Source organism: Saimiri boliviensis, chromosome 19, assembly GCF_048565385.1.
Source record: "Saimiri boliviensis isolate mSaiBol1 chromosome 19, mSaiBol1.pri, whole genome shotgun sequence".
NCBI classification, from domain to species: domain Eukaryota; kingdom Metazoa; phylum Chordata; class Mammalia; order Primates; family Cebidae; genus Saimiri; species Saimiri boliviensis.
This window is the reverse complement of record NC_133467.1, coordinates 25,103,084-25,122,493: the sequence shown is the minus strand read 5'-3', so window position 1 is coordinate 25,122,493 and position 19,410 is coordinate 25,103,084. Positions and strand designations below refer to the sequence as shown.

Genomic DNA, 19,410 nt, shown 5'->3' with positions numbered 1-19,410 from the left:
AAAATGCATAGGGAGGTTATGTTTATCAGGCAGGGAATATGTATCAGGCAGGAATCAAGTGTATTTATGGTAGTGCTTATGTTCGAACCTAATGTTCTGATTTCTTAGCTTGGAGCTCTTCCCTCCATGCCAGGCCAGCAGCGCTCTGTGGTTAAGCTTGTGGTACCATCTGAGTCTGTCCAACCTCCTTTGTGGAACTCAGTTATGTTACCAGGAGAAAAAATGCACAGCTTTGCTTTTGCATCTGGGAAATGATGAAGATGAATGTTATTTCTTAAATATTTAAAAAATGCAAACTCCAAATATATAAAAGATACCCACATAAAAATTAATGTTACTTTTTAAAATGATCTTTATTTTGTATTAAACATATTTATCTGATATTAATAATTGATTTGATATTTGATGCACGTGGTGAGAGGAGCTAAGACATCACCCTGGCTTTGGAAGCTGTAGCCAGGTCCTACAAACGTATCTTTTCTTATTCTTTCTTTATAAACCATGACAAATGTTTGCTATTTGTAATACTGTGCTACCTCCAAAAGACTTAACAACTGGATATTTTAAAATACATATTTTCAGTTAATATACTAACTAGAAACATGTCTGTTGCAACACATGATGTTATACCATCTTGAGATTAATAACTTCTCATATGATACAACTTTGCGTGGGCTGAAATAGATGGATCAAGCTAAAACAACATTAATGGTAAGGTCAATTTTTGTAATGTTAGGAGGAAGTTAAGCGTGACACTCCTGACCCTTTTTGACCAGAAAGAGAAGAAATCAACACGTCTTGTCTGTGCCTGGAACAGAAGAGCTTATGTAGGAACCTGGAGGGGCCAGCCACAGAGAAAGGTCGATAATAGATCATCACAAGGACATAGTGCTTACTAAAATCTTTTGTCTTTGACATGTTAGAAATGATTGTCCACGATATCAGCTCTCATCAGAAATTTGTTTTTTTGAATATCCTGAATGTTTACCCTGCCTGTTACAATTTTTTCCCATGACGGGAGACTCAAGATCGTCTGAAGCCATTGGTCTTCTTTTAACTCAGAAGCTGAGTACCAGCATTCCTGAGAGGAGGGAAACAGAAGAAATCATTAGCACTCCTTGACTTTTGTAATCAGGATTAGTCCAATACCAAATAAGCCAAACTGTCCTTGAGCTTTCAAAACCATGTGAACCCATAGACAAAAATGAATCTTGCTATCCAAACTAGGATACTGACACATCCCTCTTAAAATAAACACACATACTTATACATTCATTCACGTATTCAGCAAAGCTGAGTATAAGGCTCTGTGCAAGGCACTAAGTGTGGTTTTTGCTTTCAAAGAGTTCACATTCTCAAGGAGAGGAAAGACATGTAGACAGATGTAACACAAAGTGGAAAGTGGCCACAGAGAAGGGCAGAGAGAGGTCATGCTCAGAGGGATTTGGATGAGGAAGAGAGTCCATGAGAACTTAAACAGGAAGAAGCTCACAACCCTGAGCTCTAGGCACATCACCTGTTCTGGTAAGAATCAAGAAAAGCCTATGGTGATTGCTATGGTCTGAATGTTGGCACCCCTTGAAATCCTTGTGTTGCAAATTAACCCCCAAGGTGATAGTATTAAGAGGTGGGTCTTTGGGAGATAATTAGGTCATGAGGGCTCTGACCTCACAGATAGAATTAGCGTCCTTATAAAAAGTCTGGAGGGAGCATATTTTCCTTTTCCATCCTTTTGACATGCAAGGACACAGCAAAAGGCACCATCTGTGAGGAATGGACACTCACCAGACACTGAATCTCCAGTGCCTTGATCTTGGACTTCCAGCTTCCAAAACTGTGCAGTAATTTTCTATTGTTTATCAATGACCCAGTCTAAGATATTTTGTTACAGCAGCCTGGATAGACTAAGACAATGACCTTCTGTGCCTGGTGAAACCTAACCAGGCAATGGGCTTCCGAGGCTTCTTTATATGGGTGAGCATCCCCCATCCCAGCTTGCTAGCTGATGATACATACTTTGCTTATTTGCAGCCAGCATTTCTCCAGCACATTCCCCTGTGTTTCAGAGAGCTGCAAGGCTGTGTTCAGAAAGAGGCGACAGTTCTGCCTGTCTCCCATTAATATACAGACGTAAGCCATCAGGTGGTAGAGCCTTGGGTAAAAGACAGGGCCAGTGGTGTTTTGACTCACCAGAGTCTTCAAGTTCTAAAGAAAAAAACCCACAACAGTATATTAGAATCAAACAGGGTCCTTGACTGTAAATTATTTCCTTCACAGATGATTTGGGAACATTTCAAGGATTTAAGCAATCAAGTGAGAAAATACATTATAGAGACATACATAGTAGGTATTGGAGATAATAAATGTCAGGTGGAGTAGTTCCCATGGTCCACTGAGATCAGGAATTGACATGAGAGATCCCATCATTGCTTCTCTGCAATAACTTTAAAAAAAAAAATTGTTTTGATGGCTGGGCGTGGTGGCTCATACCTGTAATCTCAGCACTTTGGGAGGCCGAGGCAGGTGGATCACCTGAGGTCAGGAGTTTGAGACAAGCCTGACCAACATGGCAAAACCCCGTCTCTACTAAAAATACAAAAATTAGCTGGTTGTGGTGGTGCGCACCTGCAGTCCCAGCTACTTGGGAGGCTGAGACAGGAGAATCACTTGAACCTGGGAGGCAGAGGTTGCAGTTAGCCAAGATTGTGCCACTGCACTCCAGCCTGGGTGACAGAGCGAGACTTCATCTCAAAGAAAAAAATAATGTTGATGATTATGATTATTAAAGCACTACAAGTTAATTGTTGAAAAATTAGGAAAAAAAATTGGCCACTTCTGCATGTAAGGAGCTTGGAAGTAACCACTTAGTCCTAGAATCAAGTAAAAAGCTGAACGGACTGAAAGATCAACAAATATTCTTGGATCCATAAGAGAAGTGAGAACACGGGGCAAACTGCTGATCCAAGGACTGTAGAGACAAACAGACAGAGATTCACAAGTGGAAACCACTGTGGGAATTAGTGCCAGGCTAGGAAAACCTGAACTGTAATTGATGAATTGCTACAAACTCAGAGTGGACAGGTCTGGGAGTTAAAAACTCTATGGAGGCCGGGGATGGTGGCTCACACCTGTAATCCCAGCACTTTGGGAGGCTGGGGCGGGTAGATCATGAGGTCAAGAGATCGAGACCATCCTGGTCAACATGGTGAAACCTCGTCTCTACTAAAAATCCAAAAAATTAGCTAGGCATGGTGGCGGGTGCCTGTAATCCCAGCTACTTGGGAGGCTGAGACATGAGAATTGCTTGAGCCTGGGAGGTGGAGGTTGCAGTAGGCTGAGATTGTACCACTGCACTCCAGCCTGGGTGACAAAGCAAGACTCTGTCAAGAAGTGGGTGTTGTTTTAAGTTGTTAACTTGTGGTAATGAGTGACAGAGCAATAGAAAGCTAATAGACCTGTGCTCAGTGTTTACAAGAACAAGACAAATGCGTCAACCCAACACCAGAGGTTTAGCCCTTTATTCTCTTAGGGTGCTTGCCCATGCCAAGTTGTAAACTGTTGGAGGTGTTTAATTTGCTCACTCTTGTGCCCCAGCACTCTTGTATTAATATGCTTAATACATAGTTGAAATTATACATATATATATATATATATATATATATATGTATTTTATTTTTAAAGTTTTTTTTTTTTTTTTTTTGAGACGGAGTTTCGCTCTTGTTACCCAGGCTGGAGTGCAGTGGCGTGATCTCGGCTCACCGCAACCTCCGCCTCCTGGGTTCAGGCAATTCTCCTGCCTCAGCCTCCTGAGTAGCTGGAATTACAGGCACCCACCACCATGCCCAGCTAATTTTTTGTATTTTTAGTAGAGATGGGGTTTCACCATGTTGACCAGGATGGTCTCGATATCTTGACCTCATGATCCACCCGCCTCGGCCTTCCAAAGTGCTGGGATTACAGGCGTGAGCCACCGTGCCCGGCTCATAGTTGAATTTTTAAAATTGTCATGTGGAATGATTTATCTACCAGGATGCTTTATCATAGCAATGGCAATAAGAACATTCAGAAAAGTTTTATCCAAGAATAATTAGACCACGCAATCGTATATCTATAAGATAAACTATGATGCTTCCTTTTAAATTGTGATCTGAAAAACAATTTAATGACAGAAAATTATTCATAATATGCTTAATAGCAAATTACAAAATATAGAAATGTGCATGCACACACACAAATACTTGAAAAGTGGGATCTCAATGTATAAAAAGTGCTTATCTCTAAGTAGTAATGTAGTGGACAATTTATATTTTCTTTCTTACGTTGGGGAAGTGCCTTCAAAAACATCTGTGATAAACATGTCTAATTCTATAATGAGAAAATAATTAGCACACGAAGTAGATAGAGATCCATTTAAGGCGTATTTTATACTGGAAACTGGAGAGTAGGCCTCACCTTGAGTAGCTCCTTTCCATTAGCATGGGCATTCTCTGACTGTTCTTTGATTTGCTTTTGAAGATGAAGAACTTGCCCCTCCATGTACCTAGACATTCCTTCATAGTAAGTAAGTGTTATGGTTCTTCTTGGCAACAGATTTTTAGCTGTACTGGAAAATATGTAAAAGTTGTCCCATTCTTGACATCTGGCATACCTGCATTACCACAAAGGAATAAGAAAAGTCAGTATCACCTGTGGAATAGGCTGGCTTTCTGAAATGGCTCTCTGGATGTGCAGCTTCCTGTACCTGGGTCTCTGGAAGTGTGTCTCCTGCCTACCCCTGCTTCACTCTCCCTAACAAAGCAGGAAATTAATTATGTGATGCAGAGCAAGGAAATGATAGATTTTTTTTTTTTTTTGATGGCTTGAGATGAATAGAATCCTTGAAAACACCCAGGTAATATTAGCCACCACTGAACTCTTTGACTTTTTATATTAAAAAGTAAGGGAGATCAGAAACTTGGAACTGTAGATTCTGGGACTTGAAGATAGTGCTCCAATACCGAAGAGAGATGATTTAGGACAGTACTGCTCAAAATGTGGTTCACAGACTGGCATCATCAGTATCACCTGCGTTCTCATTAATGCAGGTTCTCTGCTTCAGTCCAGGCATACTGAATCAGACAGGCTCTGAGGGTGAGGCATCTCCGCATTAACAAGCTCTCCAGGTGATTGTTAGCTCACTAAAGTCAGCAACATTGGCCTAGAACACAGATGTTAAAAGAACTCTCCAGCTGAGATAGTAAAGAAAAAGAAATTTGGATGATTTTTGAACTTTAGATTCCTTGACCTTTAGCTCACATTGGTAAGTTATTTGATTTTGAACTTTAATTGGCAAGAGTAATTAATTTTTGGATTTTAATTTCTCCTCATTAATTTTATAATAAGGGGATTTCTGGCCAGGTGAGTGGCTCATGCCTGTAATCCTAGCATTTGGGGAGGCTGAGGTAGGATTGCCTGAGTCCAGGAGTTAGAGACCAGCCTGGAGAACATGACAAAATCCCATCTCTACAAAAAATTAAAATTAGCCAGCTGTGGTGGTATGCACCTGCAGTTGCAGCTACTCGGGAAGCTGAGGTGTTTGGGAGGATCACTTGAGCCTAGGAAGGCGAGGCTGCAGTGATCCATGATCACACTGTGGCACTCCAACCTGGGTGACACAGCAAAACTGTCTCAGAAAGAAGGAGGGGGTGGATTTCTATTCAGATTTGGGGTTGCTCTAATTTGTAGCATTTTATATAGGAATGTCTTCATATTGTCACTTAGTTTCATCACAAACCTCTGATAGACCATATGGTTGCATATAATTTAATTAAGATAGGAAATAATAGAGGGTGATTTTCAATCTTGGGGATAGACTTGGAAGTAATGTAATGAATGTTCTGTTCTGACCCATTTTAGAACCTTAGCGGTCATCGAAATAGGCTTAACTGAGTTTAAAATGTAATAGGTTACTTTGGGAGGCTGAGGCGGGTGTATCACGAGGTCCAGAAATTGAGACCATCCTGGCCAACGCGGTAAAACCCCATCTCTACTAAAAATACAAAAAATTAGCCGGGCGTGGTGGCACACGCCTGTGGTCCCAGCTACTCAGGAGGCTGAGGCGGAAGAATCGCTTGAACCCAGGAGGTGGAGGTTGCAGTGAGCCGAGATTGCGCCACTGTACTCCAGCCTGGAGACAAAGCAAGACTCCATCTCAAAAAAAAAAAAAAACCATAATAGATAGGTCGGGCGCGGTGGCTCAAGCCTGTAATCCCAGCACTCTGGGAGGCCGAGGCAGGTGGATCACGAGGTCAAGAGATCGAGACCATCCTGGTCAACATGGTGAAACCCCGTCTTTACTAAAAATACAAAAAATTAGCTGAGCATGGTGGTGCATGCCTGTAATCCCAGCTACTCAGGAGGTTGAGGCAGGAGAATTGCCTGAACCCAGGAGGCGGAGGCTGTGGTGAGCCGAGATCGCGCCATTGCACTCCAGCCTGGGTAACAAGAGCAAAACTCTGTCTCAAAAAACAAACAAACGAACAAACAAAACATAATAGGTTAACGGGATTAAGCCTCAGACTTAATGAGTTAATGGGGTACATGGAAAATGCTTCTTCCTTACTCCTGAAGTTTCCTTCCATGTGAGGGGTTTCTATTTGGTGCAAAGCACGAGAACTCTTTCCTTGCTTCACTTGCCCCTTCAATGATAAGGAGAGATCTTGCTGGTGAATTGGGAGAGGAATCGGGCAACTATAACTCTGTCTGTATCTCTCTGCATCTTGAGAGCTAGTGAAGCCAACTGGGAGTGTGATACTGATCTCTGTGCTACAAGAGCCCTGCCTCCATGTGAGTAGATCTACAGTTTTCCAGAACTGTCTGCTACTGAGCAGGTTAAGTCCAATTCTAGGGCTCAACATTAGGAAGCCCACTTATGTGCAGATATAAGCCATGTCCTCCAACACTGGCTGTATCAATCTATATGATTAGATATGGGTGGGTGCTAGGGTGGGCAAGTGGTGCTATTTATTAGTCTTCCTCAAACCCCAGCACTCCTCCAAAGAAAGCAATCTTTTCTTATTTATCCCTGTATCAGCACAAAATGGTATGTTTGCGATAAATATTTATTGCATGGAATGCAATTGAGACAATCTCACTTTTCTGTCCTTGGCCAAGGGGGATGAACTAGTTAACACATCTTTCAGTGTAAATATCCTCTGACACCTTTAAGCTCTCTCAGGTATAAATTATGAATACTTTCTAAAATATTTTTAAAGAACTCTTCCTTGGAACTCAACGTCTTCACCTTGGGAACTTAGTGATATGCAATACATTGTTACCAGAGAGCTACAGACGAATAAAGTCCCAGAAGGAGTCCACTCTGGAACTTGAGGATTCTGTTGTCTTCATATTGGTATATGAATTCCAAACATTCTTCAAATGTTCTATAAACAAAACCTAAAAGAGAGAAAAGGGTGAGAGTTGCTGGTAGGTGGTCATCTTTCTAGCCTAGTTGCTCTCAGTAGAATATTCCCACTGCAGGGAGAGTAGCCTCTGATCATTGTATGAATCCAGAGGGTCCCGTGGATTGCAACAACCTGACGACTGGACTGGCCTGTGTTTGCTGAGTCCCAGCTATTGAGGAGTGTTATGGATATATAATACAGTTCCACAGTACTGACCAGGCAGGTGTGGGGTTTAACTAATCCTTCCCAGCCTTAGAACAGCCTAGGACAGGCGTCCCCAAACTTTTTACACAGGGGGCCAGTTCACTGTCCCTCAGACCGTTGGAGGGCCACCACATACTGTGCTCCTCTCACTGACCACCAATGAAAGAGGTGTCCCTCCCTGAAGTGTGGCGGGGGGCCGGATAAATGGCCTCAGGGGGTCGTATGCAGCCCGCGGGCTGTGGTTTGGGGACGCCTGGCCTAGGACTTCTATGTCTCCCCACACATGCTTCCCTTGCTGGCGGCAGTGTCTGCATCTCCCTTCAAGATCCTGTGTGGGGAAAACAATTCCCAAGTTGGTTCCTGTGGTTTAGTATGTACACTTGAAGTGACCTACTTGATGTCACTTGAAAGTTATCAGGAAATAACTTGTTTTCCAAATCACCAACAGCTGCCAACCTGAACTCTCACCTGAAGCAAACTAGTCCTTCATTCTAAAGCATGAAGTCTCTAAGTACATCCTGCTAAAAGTTAAAAGCCCCTAGTAAGAGGCACATAGTAAGATAGTCACTATCACTTAGGTGCAAGTTGATCTGACAGTTTAACTGGCAACACATACCAATCAGGTTCCTTCAGACTTAATTCTCCTTCTTGAAGTGCCTTTACAGTCTTGGCACTTGCTAGACAGTGCTTCAGTTCACACCACTAGCCTCTCTCCATCCCTGCTTTGTAAGTCCACCCAGACCTATTGGTGCCAAAGCGCCAACCTGACATGACAGCTGCCTCACCATACCAGCACAGGTCCCACACCCCCAAGTTCTTTTACATTCCAAACCCACACTTACCGGAATAAAGCATGGTGTCCAAGCAGACAAAGTAGAAAAATGCCTTGCTCAAGATGTGTTCCTGTGTTACAGAAAGATCCCACAGACACCCCAACACCTGGATCAATTGCTTGTATCTGTGGAAAAGAAAAGGTAATGGCCACTAAAAAGCGGTAGATATTGTAATCCCAGCACTTGGGAGGCCTAGGCGGGCAGATCATGAGGTCAGGAGTTCGAGACCAGCCTGGCCAACGTGGTGAAACCCTGTCTCTACTAAAATACAAAAATTAGGCGAGATGTCAGGAGCCTGTAATCCCACTACCTGGGAGGCTGAGGCAGGAGAATCTCTTAAAACTGAAAGGCAGAGGTTGCAGTGAGCCAAGATCACACCACTGCACTCCAGCCTGGGTGAAAGAGTGAAACTGTCTCAAACAAACAAAAAAAAAAAAACAGTGGACATAATGGACTTTGGGGACTCAGCGTGGAGGGAAGGAGGGAAGTGAGAGATGAAAGACTACATGTTGGGTACATGTACACTGCTGGGGTGACAGGTGCACTAAACTCTTATAATTCACTACTATAAAATTCATCTTTGTAACTGAAAACCACTTGTACACCCAAAGCTATTGAACAAAAAGCAGTGGATAGGATGAGGTTCAGTAAGGTCCCTCCCTGGTCTAGTCCTGGTCCTTCTCAGTAATTCAGAACCAAATACACCTCTTAAACAGACGTCAAATGCATCCCTACCCAGTACCAAAACCTAAATCTCAAATTGGCTCTTGTTTCAAATTGTTCTTTCATGGGTTCTCTATAGCAGGGTGACCAGAGTCAGAGCAAATTGGCCTTAGCTTCTAGACCTGGTTGCTATTCTCTGACCATTTGCCTCCCTAGAAGACTTTTCCCTTTGTCTCCACTTGACAGAAGTGGAGGCCTGATTTCCACAGCTGGGATGACTGTCTGAGTTCCCCTCCACTGGCCACAGCAACCAGATTAGAGATGATGCATGGGAAATAATTCTGTTAAACGAAACAAAATAAAACAAAACAAACCAAGGCCTGGCACGGTGGCTCATGCCTGTAATCCCAGCACTTTGGGAGGCTGAGGTGGGTAGGTCACTTGAGATCAGGAGTTCAAGACCAGCGTGGCCAACAGGGTGAAACCCCATCTCTACTAAAAAATACAAAAATTAGCTGAGGGTGGTGGCATGTGCCTGTAATCCCAGCTACTCGGGAGGTTGAGGCGGGAGAATTGCTTAAACCTGAAGGCAGAGGTTGCAGTGAGCCGAGATCAAACCACTGCACTCTAGCCTGGGCAACAGAGCAAGACTCTGTCTAAAAAAAAGAAAAAAAAGGACAACTATTATCAGTTACATTTTCTTACTGCAAACTCTACTCCTTTCCCCACCCTATGGTCAGGCTAAAGTTGAACCCAGAACACTCAATAATATGGCCTCCTCCCCCTAATTTTGGAAAATACTTTAAGATAAATACCTGCTTTTCAAAAGGAGACATTGGCTAAGTCTGTAGAGGGACAGATAATGTCGGTTGGGATTCTGGAGCAGTGCCCACATCTGGTGGGCCCGGGTGCCTGGGAAGAAAACAATTCCAGTATATTGTGGGACATTCCTTGTATCCTCATGTCCTGTCTTGCCCAGTCAGCCCTTACCTAACTCAGTGGCCAAGTCCAGGTGTCCCATTATGAGCTTGTTGAAGACCAGTGTATCAGCGACGTATACCATAATTTCAATGCCCTCGCCTTTCAGGGGGAGGTTGAAGATTTGCTGCAGGGCCATGATTTCATATTTGAACCACATACCCTGGTAGCCAGCCAGCTGGTGGTATAGCGAATAGTCTAGGTAAGCCTTAATGATCTGAAATAACAGAGTGGAGGAAGACTGAGGCAGAATGCAAAGCAGAAAGCTCAGGAACATCACTCATTGTCTCCCAGTAAACATTTGTTTATTAAGTTTGAGAATAGAGCTGGACATTTGGCCAAAGCCATGGGCTTACACACAGAAATCAAACTGGGTTTTTGCTACCTGTTTACTGAGTCACTCAGGATAAACTTGATGGCCCCTTACCCATGGAGTCCTTAAATGAAATATAAAAATTTTAATTTATGTGAAAAATAAAAGCATAGCTTACATATTAGATATATAATTGCAGAGCGAAAAGCCTGCAAGGATACACTCCAAAGTATAAACAGTAGTTACCTATTTGTTGGGGGTGGGAGGAGAGATTTTACTTTATGCGTCTCTGTGATGTTTGTTATAGCAAGCATATATAACTTCAGTGATTTAACAAAAAAGAAAGGTTGGTTTGGTTTCTTTGCCTTTTTTTTTTTTTAATAGGGACTAGTTTTAAACCTAATTTGGAGGTCAAGTGCAGTGGCTCACGTCTATAATCCCAGCACTTTGGGAGGCTGAGGCTTGAGCTCAGGAGTTCCAGAGAAGCCTGAGCACAATAGCGAGACCCTGTTTCAACAACAGCAAAAGCTAGCCAGGCTAGCATGATGGCACATGCTTGTAGTCCTATCTACTCAAGAGGCTGAGATGGGAGGTCACTTGAGCCCAAGAGTTTGAGCCCAGTCTGGGCAATAGAGTGAGACCCCATCTCAACAGAAGATTTAAAAAAAAGCCAGCATGGTGACACAAAACTGTAATCCTAGCTACTTAGGAAACTGAGGTGTTTGGGAGGATCAGTTGAGCAGGGGAGGTTGAGGCTGCACTGAGCCATGATCATGCCACTGCACTGCAGCCTGGGTGACTGAGTGAGACCCTCTCAAAAACAAACAAACAAATACATCTGATTTGGAGATTTACAAGAAACTGGGTTACTCTAAACAGCTCTTTAAAAAGATAAAGTTGCTACAGAATGTACACACTTAGAGAATAGTTAGAAAATAGTTCCTTCTAAAGAAGCAGTTTTATTATTTATATAAAAACAACAGAATACATGTAACCTAATTTGAAAAATACAAACAGAAAAAATATAGTATCTCTAGTGGTGGGAGTGTTGGGATAGGGGAAGTATTTTAGAGTAGAGGTTTTTTGCTGGAATTCCTCAAATGGGACAAAATAAGCAGCCTACAAATTCTGTGTTACAGGTAGGTCTCTGGATATTTAAAACCACAGTCAGAATTCCTTTCTTCCTTGTTTGAAATATGCTCCAGATAATGCTACCAGAAGGTAAGGATAGCCAGAAGTGGTGGTGGGGGAGAGGGAATTGTTGAGCACATAAGAAATCCAAGACTGTAATAAAGCCTAGGACCTCTTGGATATGGAGCAAGAGAACAGAGTCCAACTGGTTCACTTTACAGAGGAAATATAAAGCTCCATGTTTATGTCGCTTGCCAGTGGTCACAATGCAGATAGGCAGAGTTCTGAAAACCACTCTCTGGCTCTGTCTCGGTCTTTCCCTTATCCTATGCTGAGTTCCTCATCTGCTTTTGCGCACTGAGGGGAGTGCTTCTCTGTTTTCAATCCCAGCCACCTTCATGATGAATGTCTGGGTTCACTTTCCAGCCTGCCTTTTTATTTTTTCCACCCCAAGTCTACCACGGTTCTTAGGCTATAGCTCCATGTGTGGAGAAGTATTTCAGTCAATGTAAATTTCTTGAACAACCACAATTCTTCTAGAAACTTAGGATGTGAACAAGACAACTGAAGAGGACCTTGCTCCCATGGGATTTACACGCTGCTAAGGGAGACAGACCAAAAGCTAATGCAGGAGCAAACAAGAAATTGTCGAATGGTAATAATACCTATTAAAACAGAGTGACAAGTTAGCAAGTGAATGGATGGTCATGCCCAGTAAAGATCGGAGGATGAGCACTCTGGGCAGAGGGAACAGCCAGGGACAGATGGGATTAAATTTCTGTGTTTGAGGAACCAAAAGAAGACCAATATGGCTGGGCCTGTGACTCCTTTATGGCCTATGGAGCTAGGAGCAGAGGATGGGAAGTGAGCAGGGGTCAATTTTGACGGGCTTTGTAAATACTTCTGTATCCTAGGAGAGCCAGCCTAAGTCCACTGAAAGGGACTAATGCAGCAGACAGACTCCCAGTTAGGAATTCAAGCTCCTCCAACGTTTATGGTGCTACCTGACTCCTTCCCTTTCTTCTTGACAATGAATGACTCCAGGAGGAAGAAACCCAGACTGACTGTACGTTTATAATGGAGCAAGGCCATTCACATTAGATGAGTTGGATTTAGCTTAATAATTTCTTGATCATGTCTCCTGATACCTTCTTCATCCAATCAAAGGCTTTCCTATTTCTGACCTAGACTAGTGGTTCTCCCAATTCATCTTGGGATCCCTAAGAATCCCCGACACCTTTTCAGGGAACATATGAGGACAAAGCTAGTTTCATAGCATCCACACATTATTTGTGACAGGAAAAATAGTGAGACCTTAAAATGGGCCAAAACACAAATTTAGAAGGGTTCCTACCTCACTTACTAATCAAAGTTATCTCTACTTTTCTTTGGACTGTCTTACAACTATGTTGCAAAAAAACTAATAATAATGTAAGTGATATGATTTGTTTTTCATAGAAATGTAAATACTCAGTGGAATACAAGTGATTATTACCCTGTTACTAGACAAGTTTTGTATCCATTCATAAATTGGATTCTCCTTGGAACCACTTGGTTCCAATCTTAACTAATTTTGATTGAGTCAACTCAGTGAGTTAAATAAAATCTTTAATGTGTACTTTCCATATTTGTTATGATTTATAATTCTATCTTTTTAAAAAAGAATATATATTAATTCTCTCATGAATATGTAGTGGAGTCTTCCAGAGGCAACATATGTGATATTGCAACAGTGAAAGTAGAAGCAGATGTGAGAATCTAGTTGTCTTCTAGAAGCCAGACATTAAGATAATACAATGCCGTATTTCCCATTAGGTTTTTTTTGTTTGGGGAACAGAGTTTTAAAAAATGAAAATGGTAATTATGTTAATATGTAATAGGCTTGTTATCTTTATTTTAAAATAATATTTTAGGCCAGGTGCGGTGGCTCATGCCTGTAATCCCAGCACTTTGGGAGGCTGAGGTGGGGCAGATCACTTGCGGTCAGGAGTTCAAGACCAGCCTGACCAACATGGCAAAACCTCGTCTCTACTAAAAATACAAAAATTAGCTGCGTGTGGTGGCACGTGCCTATAGTCGCAGCTACATGCGAGGTTGAGGCAAGAGAATTGCTTGAACCCGGGAAGTCAAGGTTGCAGTGAGCGGAGATCACAACACTTCTCCACCTTGGGTGACAGAGTGAGGCTCCGTCTCAAAAAATACCCTAAAAATAACAATATTTTAGAATTTTCTCAGTTTTTGTTTCTTATATGATATCAATAAATTCAACCCATATAAATAAAAGCCATTTGGGATCCTCAATAATTTTTAACAGTGTGAAGTGATCCAGAAACCAAAGTGTTTGAGAACTGCTGGCCTTGTCAAAACTAGTCAGTCAGAAAGCCTTCTGTTATATCCTCAGAATTCTGAATCCCAATTGGCTTTCACTAGGCTTTTCTTCCCAAATGACACTCAGAAACTTAAAGGAGCAGCTACAAAAATCCCCTACCTGGAAATTATTTTGAGTTTCCAGTGCAGTATTCATTTGCATCATAACTGCCAGGTAGGCATAATGCTTGCAGTGAAAAAAATAATTTAAGCTATAGATGCGCCACAGCAAGGAGAGGCAGACAGTTTGCTGGTAAAGTTGTGCCAGCCTCTTCTTCCTATTGGATAAAGTAAACACAAATGGAACATAGAAGTTACCATCATCATCATCATGCTGTAGGGGAGCACAGGTATGCAGTGTCCTCACTGTGGCCCTGGCAATCAAAACCGACTTGAATTTGAGGCCTGCCTCCATGACTGACAAACAAGCACATTTTTTCCATTGTAAAATGGGACTCATGATACCTACTTACAATGATTAATTTACGTAAAGCATCTGGCCGGCGTCAGGTAATTGCTAGTTAAATAAAGCTATTTAAAAAGCACATCAATATCATTCATCACATTTGATTCTGATGACAGCCCTGTAACAAAAGAGTGGAATAACTGACTCCATTTTATGTATGAGGACAGTGAGACTCAGGTTAAGTAATTAAGGCAAAGACATACAGCTGGAATGTGGTGATGCCCCAATTCAAGCTCTGTCTACCTCCAGCCCAAAAGTCCAATGTATTAGTTTCTCCAGTGCACACTGCTCTCAGCAACTAGTTCTCAGCTCAACAGAGGTGTGAAAGGAAAATAAAAATGCGGGACCCCAATTCACTATGCCAAAAGGAAAAAATTAAGCTAAAAGCTGAGTCATACAATAAGTTGCCTTTCCTTTTGTTCCTTAGCAGACAGCTGCAGATAAAAAGTTAAGTGCCTGCACCGGTAGTTACTCTGTGTCCACCTTATCCTACGTCAAGTGCCTATTTACTCAGCATGAGACAATACATCATTGACTCTTCCCCTAGCTTTTCTCTTGTAACACCTGGATGACCATGCCCTCCTTCATTTCCCTACAGCTCACTTTTCCCCTCTAGATACTGCAGGCCTCACATTCATCTTTGGAGACGGGCACAGACCATGATTTCTGTGATTCTGTGTTTTTTTCTTCTGGGCATATCCTTAACTTTGGCAAAATAAACTTCTAAACTGATTGAGCCCTGTCTCAGGTACTTTTTCATTTACAAAAACAAAAACAAACAGAAAAAAACAAAAAAAGAGCATTTTTCTTTTGTTTTTTTTGAGATGGAGTCTCAGTTTGTTGCCTGGTTGGAGTGCAGTGGTGTGATCTCAGCTCACTACAAGTTCCGCCTCCCAGATTCAAGCAATTCTATTGCTTCAGCCTCCCCAGTAGCTGGGATTACAGACATACACCACCAGGACTGGCTAATTTTTTTCATTTTTAGTAGAGACGGGGTTTCACCATGTTGACCAGGCTGGTCCAGAACCCCCGACCTCAGGTGATCCGCCCACCTCAGCTACCTCCTGAAGTGCTGAAATTGCAAGCATGAGCCACTGTGCCCGGCCAAAAAACATGAGCGTTTTTACTTTTATTTTTGTTTTTTGGAGACAGAATCTCACTCTGTCACCCATGCTGGAGTGCAGTGGTGTGATCTCAGCTCACTGCAACCTCCACCTCCCGGGTTCCAGCAATTTTCCTGCCTCAGCCTCCCTAGTAGCTGGGACTATCGATGTGCACCATCACACCCGGGAAATTTTTGTATTTTTTAGTAGGGACGGGGTTTCACCATATTGGCCAGATTGGTCTTGATCTCCTGACCTTGTGATCTGCCCACCTTGGCCTCTCAAAGTGCTGGGATTACAGGTGTGAGTCACTGCACCTGGCCAAAATGAGCGTTATTAACAATTCCAGTTGTGAAAGGAAACTATCTTGGACCCCCAAAATCACTAAGGAAAACTCAAGCTGGAAACTGTTTAGGGCAAACCTGCCTCCCATTCTATTCAAAGTCACTCCTCTGCTCACTGAGATAGACACAATTCTGATTTGCCTCCTTTGGAAAGACTAATCAGAAACTCAAAATAATGTAACCAGCTGGGCAGGGTGGCTGACGCCTGTAATCCCAGCTTTGGGAAGCCAAGATGGATGGATCACCTGAGGTCAAGAGTGTGAGACCAGCCTGACCAACATGGTGAAACCCTGTCTCTACTAAAAATAGAAAAAATACAAAAAATTAGCCAGGTGTGATGGTGGGTGCAGGCACGGGCCCACTCGTATAGGAGCAGCTGCTGAAGGCCCAGGGGCCAGAGGTGGACACGTTGTAGGACTTCTGGGTCACCCTGATGGTCATGATGAAGGCAGGTGGGCTGAACCATGTGGAAATTCCAGAAGGAGCAGATAAGCTGATTCTTTCTTCTTCAACACTTTTCTACTTTTCCCTTTGTGCAGGTACTTCTTACTCCTTTACAAAATGTGAGATGTGTAAATTACCTGCTTTAGCAGATGAAAATACAGGATACCCAGTTAAATTTGAATTTTAAAACTAATAATTTTTATGAAATGCATATGTCCTAAATGTTTCATGTGATAGATACATACTAAAAAAAGTATTCCTTGTTTATCTGAAATTCAAATTGAGGCATCCTGCAACCCTATATGTAATGCAAAGACCACTGCCTTCTCAAGAGAGATCTCTGCTGACTATCTCCCAGCTCTTCCTCCTGGGGTTTCCAGGAACAGCCAGGTATTCCCATGAGCCCACCTCCCACATGGACAGGAACTCAGCTCCGTTACATTTTCCTTTTCACCTCAAGATCCCCTACATTTTTGGGGAACACGTTTGGAAGTTGGGGAGGCAATTGTTGATGGGATTGTAAAAGAGTTGTAGTAACTTGCTCATAGGAATAGATGTTTGTATCTTGGGCAGAACCTATAGGAATATTGCTAGTGAGCTCTCCCAAGATGGAAGAGATGTCCTCTGTCAGTTCTCCAGGTACCCAACAAGGTGACATCTCCTTTGGTGGCATCTCTTTGGAATTGCTGGATAGGTGGATTTTTTTTTTTTTTTGAAACGGAGTTTTGCTCTTGTTGCCCTGGCTGGGGTGCAATGGTGCGATCTTAGCTCACCACAACCTCCACCTTACGGGTTCAAATGATTCTCCTGCCTCAGCCTCCCGAGTAGCTGGGATTATAGGCATGTGCCACCACACCTGGCTAATTTTGTATTTTTATTTTTATTTATTTATTTTTTTTTTGAGACGGAGTTTCGCTCTTGTTACCCAGGCTGGAGTGCAATGGCGCGATCTCGGCTCACCGCAACCTCCGCCTCCTGGGTTCAGGCAATTCTCCTGCCTCAGCCTCCTGAGTAGCTGGGATTACAGGCACGTGCCACCATGCCCAGCTAATTTTTTGTATTTTTAGTAGAGACGGGGTTTCACCATGTTGACCAGGATGGTCTCGATCTCTCGACCTCGTGATCCACCCGCCTCGGCCTCCCAAAGTGCTGGGATTACAGGCTTGAGCCACCGCGCCCGGCCTTAATTTTGTATTTTTAATAGAGATGGGGCTTCTCCATGTTAGTCAGGCTGGTCTCAAACTCTCTACCTCAAGATAATGCTCTGCCTCAGCCTCCCAAAGTGCTGGAATTACAGGTGTGAGCCACCGAGCCTGGCTTTTTTTTTTTTTTTTTCAATGATGAGAGGTGTCTTTGTTGCTCAGGTGGGCCTGGAACGCATAGCCATCTACCTCTCCACTCACTATTTGTCCCCACTCATTATTATAGTTATCTTATAGGTAGAATTTATATATATTGAAATGCACAGATCTTAACATTACAATTTTAACCAACAGGTACCCCTGGGTAACCCACATCCTGATTGAGATTCATAGATGGGTGGGAGTTTTGTCCTTTGGCAAATGTCTTCAAGGCTTGCTATTTGTCTTTGGGGTGGGGCAAAACCCAGTGTCTTAGTTCCTAATGGAAGAGGGCTTGTGACTGAAGTCCCAGGAATACCTGCATCCGTCTTCTGATCCATGTTCCGATCTGTGTTCCATCCAATCAGAACATGGATGGCCATGGGGGTTAATGGGCTAGATGAGTAGGGAGGAACCTAGAACTCACCTTACAAAGGGGTCCCTTGTGTTTGTGTCATCCAAATTCCCTTTGGCAAAAACTGCCCGTAAAGTGCTTTGTGGTAACCCTGGTGTGGGAGCACCTCCCCTCCCACACTCTATCCCTCCCCCAGTGAATGGTCAGAGCCACACAGGAGTCCTTGTGCCCCCTGGAGGCCAGGCTTTGGGGGCTGACTTGGATTATATGTAGGTCTCTCTGGGGAGTGAGATTAAACACTCTGCTCTCCCCAGCTCCTTCTCTTACCCTGGAGGTGAACTCTCTTTGGCCTGCTGATTCACATAATGAAAGTGTCTGTTTTTCTCAACGTGAATATGGAGAAACAAGGAGATTAAGTTGTAAGGAAAGATTCGGTTGAGGAGCTTCAGCGCCTTCCTCAGCATTTTCTTGGCAGGCACTATCAGGCCCATATTGAAACAGACCTAGAGGGAGATGGGAGGGAAGAGAGGAAAAGAGGAAAAGCAATGATTCTAGACTTAGTAAATCCCAACAATACATATTTTGGGATTCTTATCAAAAAACATAATTTATGGACCAGAAACAAAATCTTCCTGTGCCTGGCATAATGTCTGTTGGATGTATGCATGAAGGATGGTTGAATGACTAGGATTTTGCATCTTAGTTATGCATCATCCACCTCTGAGACAATGTTTACCCATTCAGGTCCATTTTTAGAGGTTGTTAAAAAATATTTCATAAAGATGTCAACCTGAGCCAGGGCAGTGGCTCACGCCTGTAATCCCAGCACTTTGGGAGGTCAAGGCAGGTAGATCACTTGAGGTCAGGAGTTTGAGACCAGTCTGGCCAACGTGATGAAACCCTACTTCACTAAAATACAAAAATTAGCTGGGAGTGGTGGTGGGTGCCTGTAATCCCAGCTACTCAGGAGGCTGAGGCAGGAGAATCACTTGAACCCGGGAGGTGGAGATTATAGCGAACCGAGATCGTGCCACTGCATTCCAGCCTGGGTGACAGAGTGAGACTACCTCTGAAAAAGAAGAAGAAAAAAAAGATGTTGCTGGGCGCGCTGGCTCAGCTGTAATCCCAGCACTTTGGGAGGCCGAGGAGGGCAGACCACTTGAGGCTAAGAGATCAAGACTATCCTGGCCAACATGGCGAAACCCCGTCTCTACTAAAAAATACAAAAATTAGCTGGGCATGGTGGTGGGCGCCTGTAGTCTCAGCTACGCAGGAGGCTGAGGCAAGAGAATTGCTTGAACCTGGGAGGCAGAGATTTCAATGAGCTGAGATTGTGCCACTGCACTCCAGCCTGGCAACAGAGACTCCATCTCATAAAAAAAAAAAAAAAAGGCCGGGCGCGGTGGCTCAAGCCTGTAATCCCAGCA

The 19,410-nt window shown here is 43.2% G+C and overlaps 1 protein-coding gene across 1 annotated transcript in view; it reads right to left on the bottom strand.

The window, feature by feature from the left end:
- Nucleotides 1-353: 353 nt before the first annotated feature.
- Nucleotides 354-19,410, bottom strand: part of ADCY10 (adenylate cyclase 10) — an 88,857-nt gene continuing 69,800 nt past the window's right edge. Inside the window, exons 24-32 of the mRNA XM_074389674.1 lie at nt 18,311-18,486; nt 14,053-14,209; nt 10,133-10,337; nt 9,958-10,054; nt 8,489-8,604; nt 7,317-7,434; nt 4,453-4,648; nt 2,017-2,205; nt 354-1,081 (exon numbers count right to left, since the gene is read on the bottom strand). Of these exons, the coding sequence (XP_074245775.1) occupies nt 920-1,081; nt 2,017-2,205; nt 4,453-4,648; nt 7,317-7,434; nt 8,489-8,604; nt 9,958-10,054; nt 10,133-10,337; nt 14,053-14,209; nt 18,311-18,486 (1,416 nt within the window). The 3' untranslated portion in view covers nt 354-919. The remainder of the gene's footprint in view (nt 1,082-2,016; nt 2,206-4,452; nt 4,649-7,316; nt 7,435-8,488; nt 8,605-9,957; nt 10,055-10,132; nt 10,338-14,052; nt 14,210-18,310; nt 18,487-19,410) is intronic.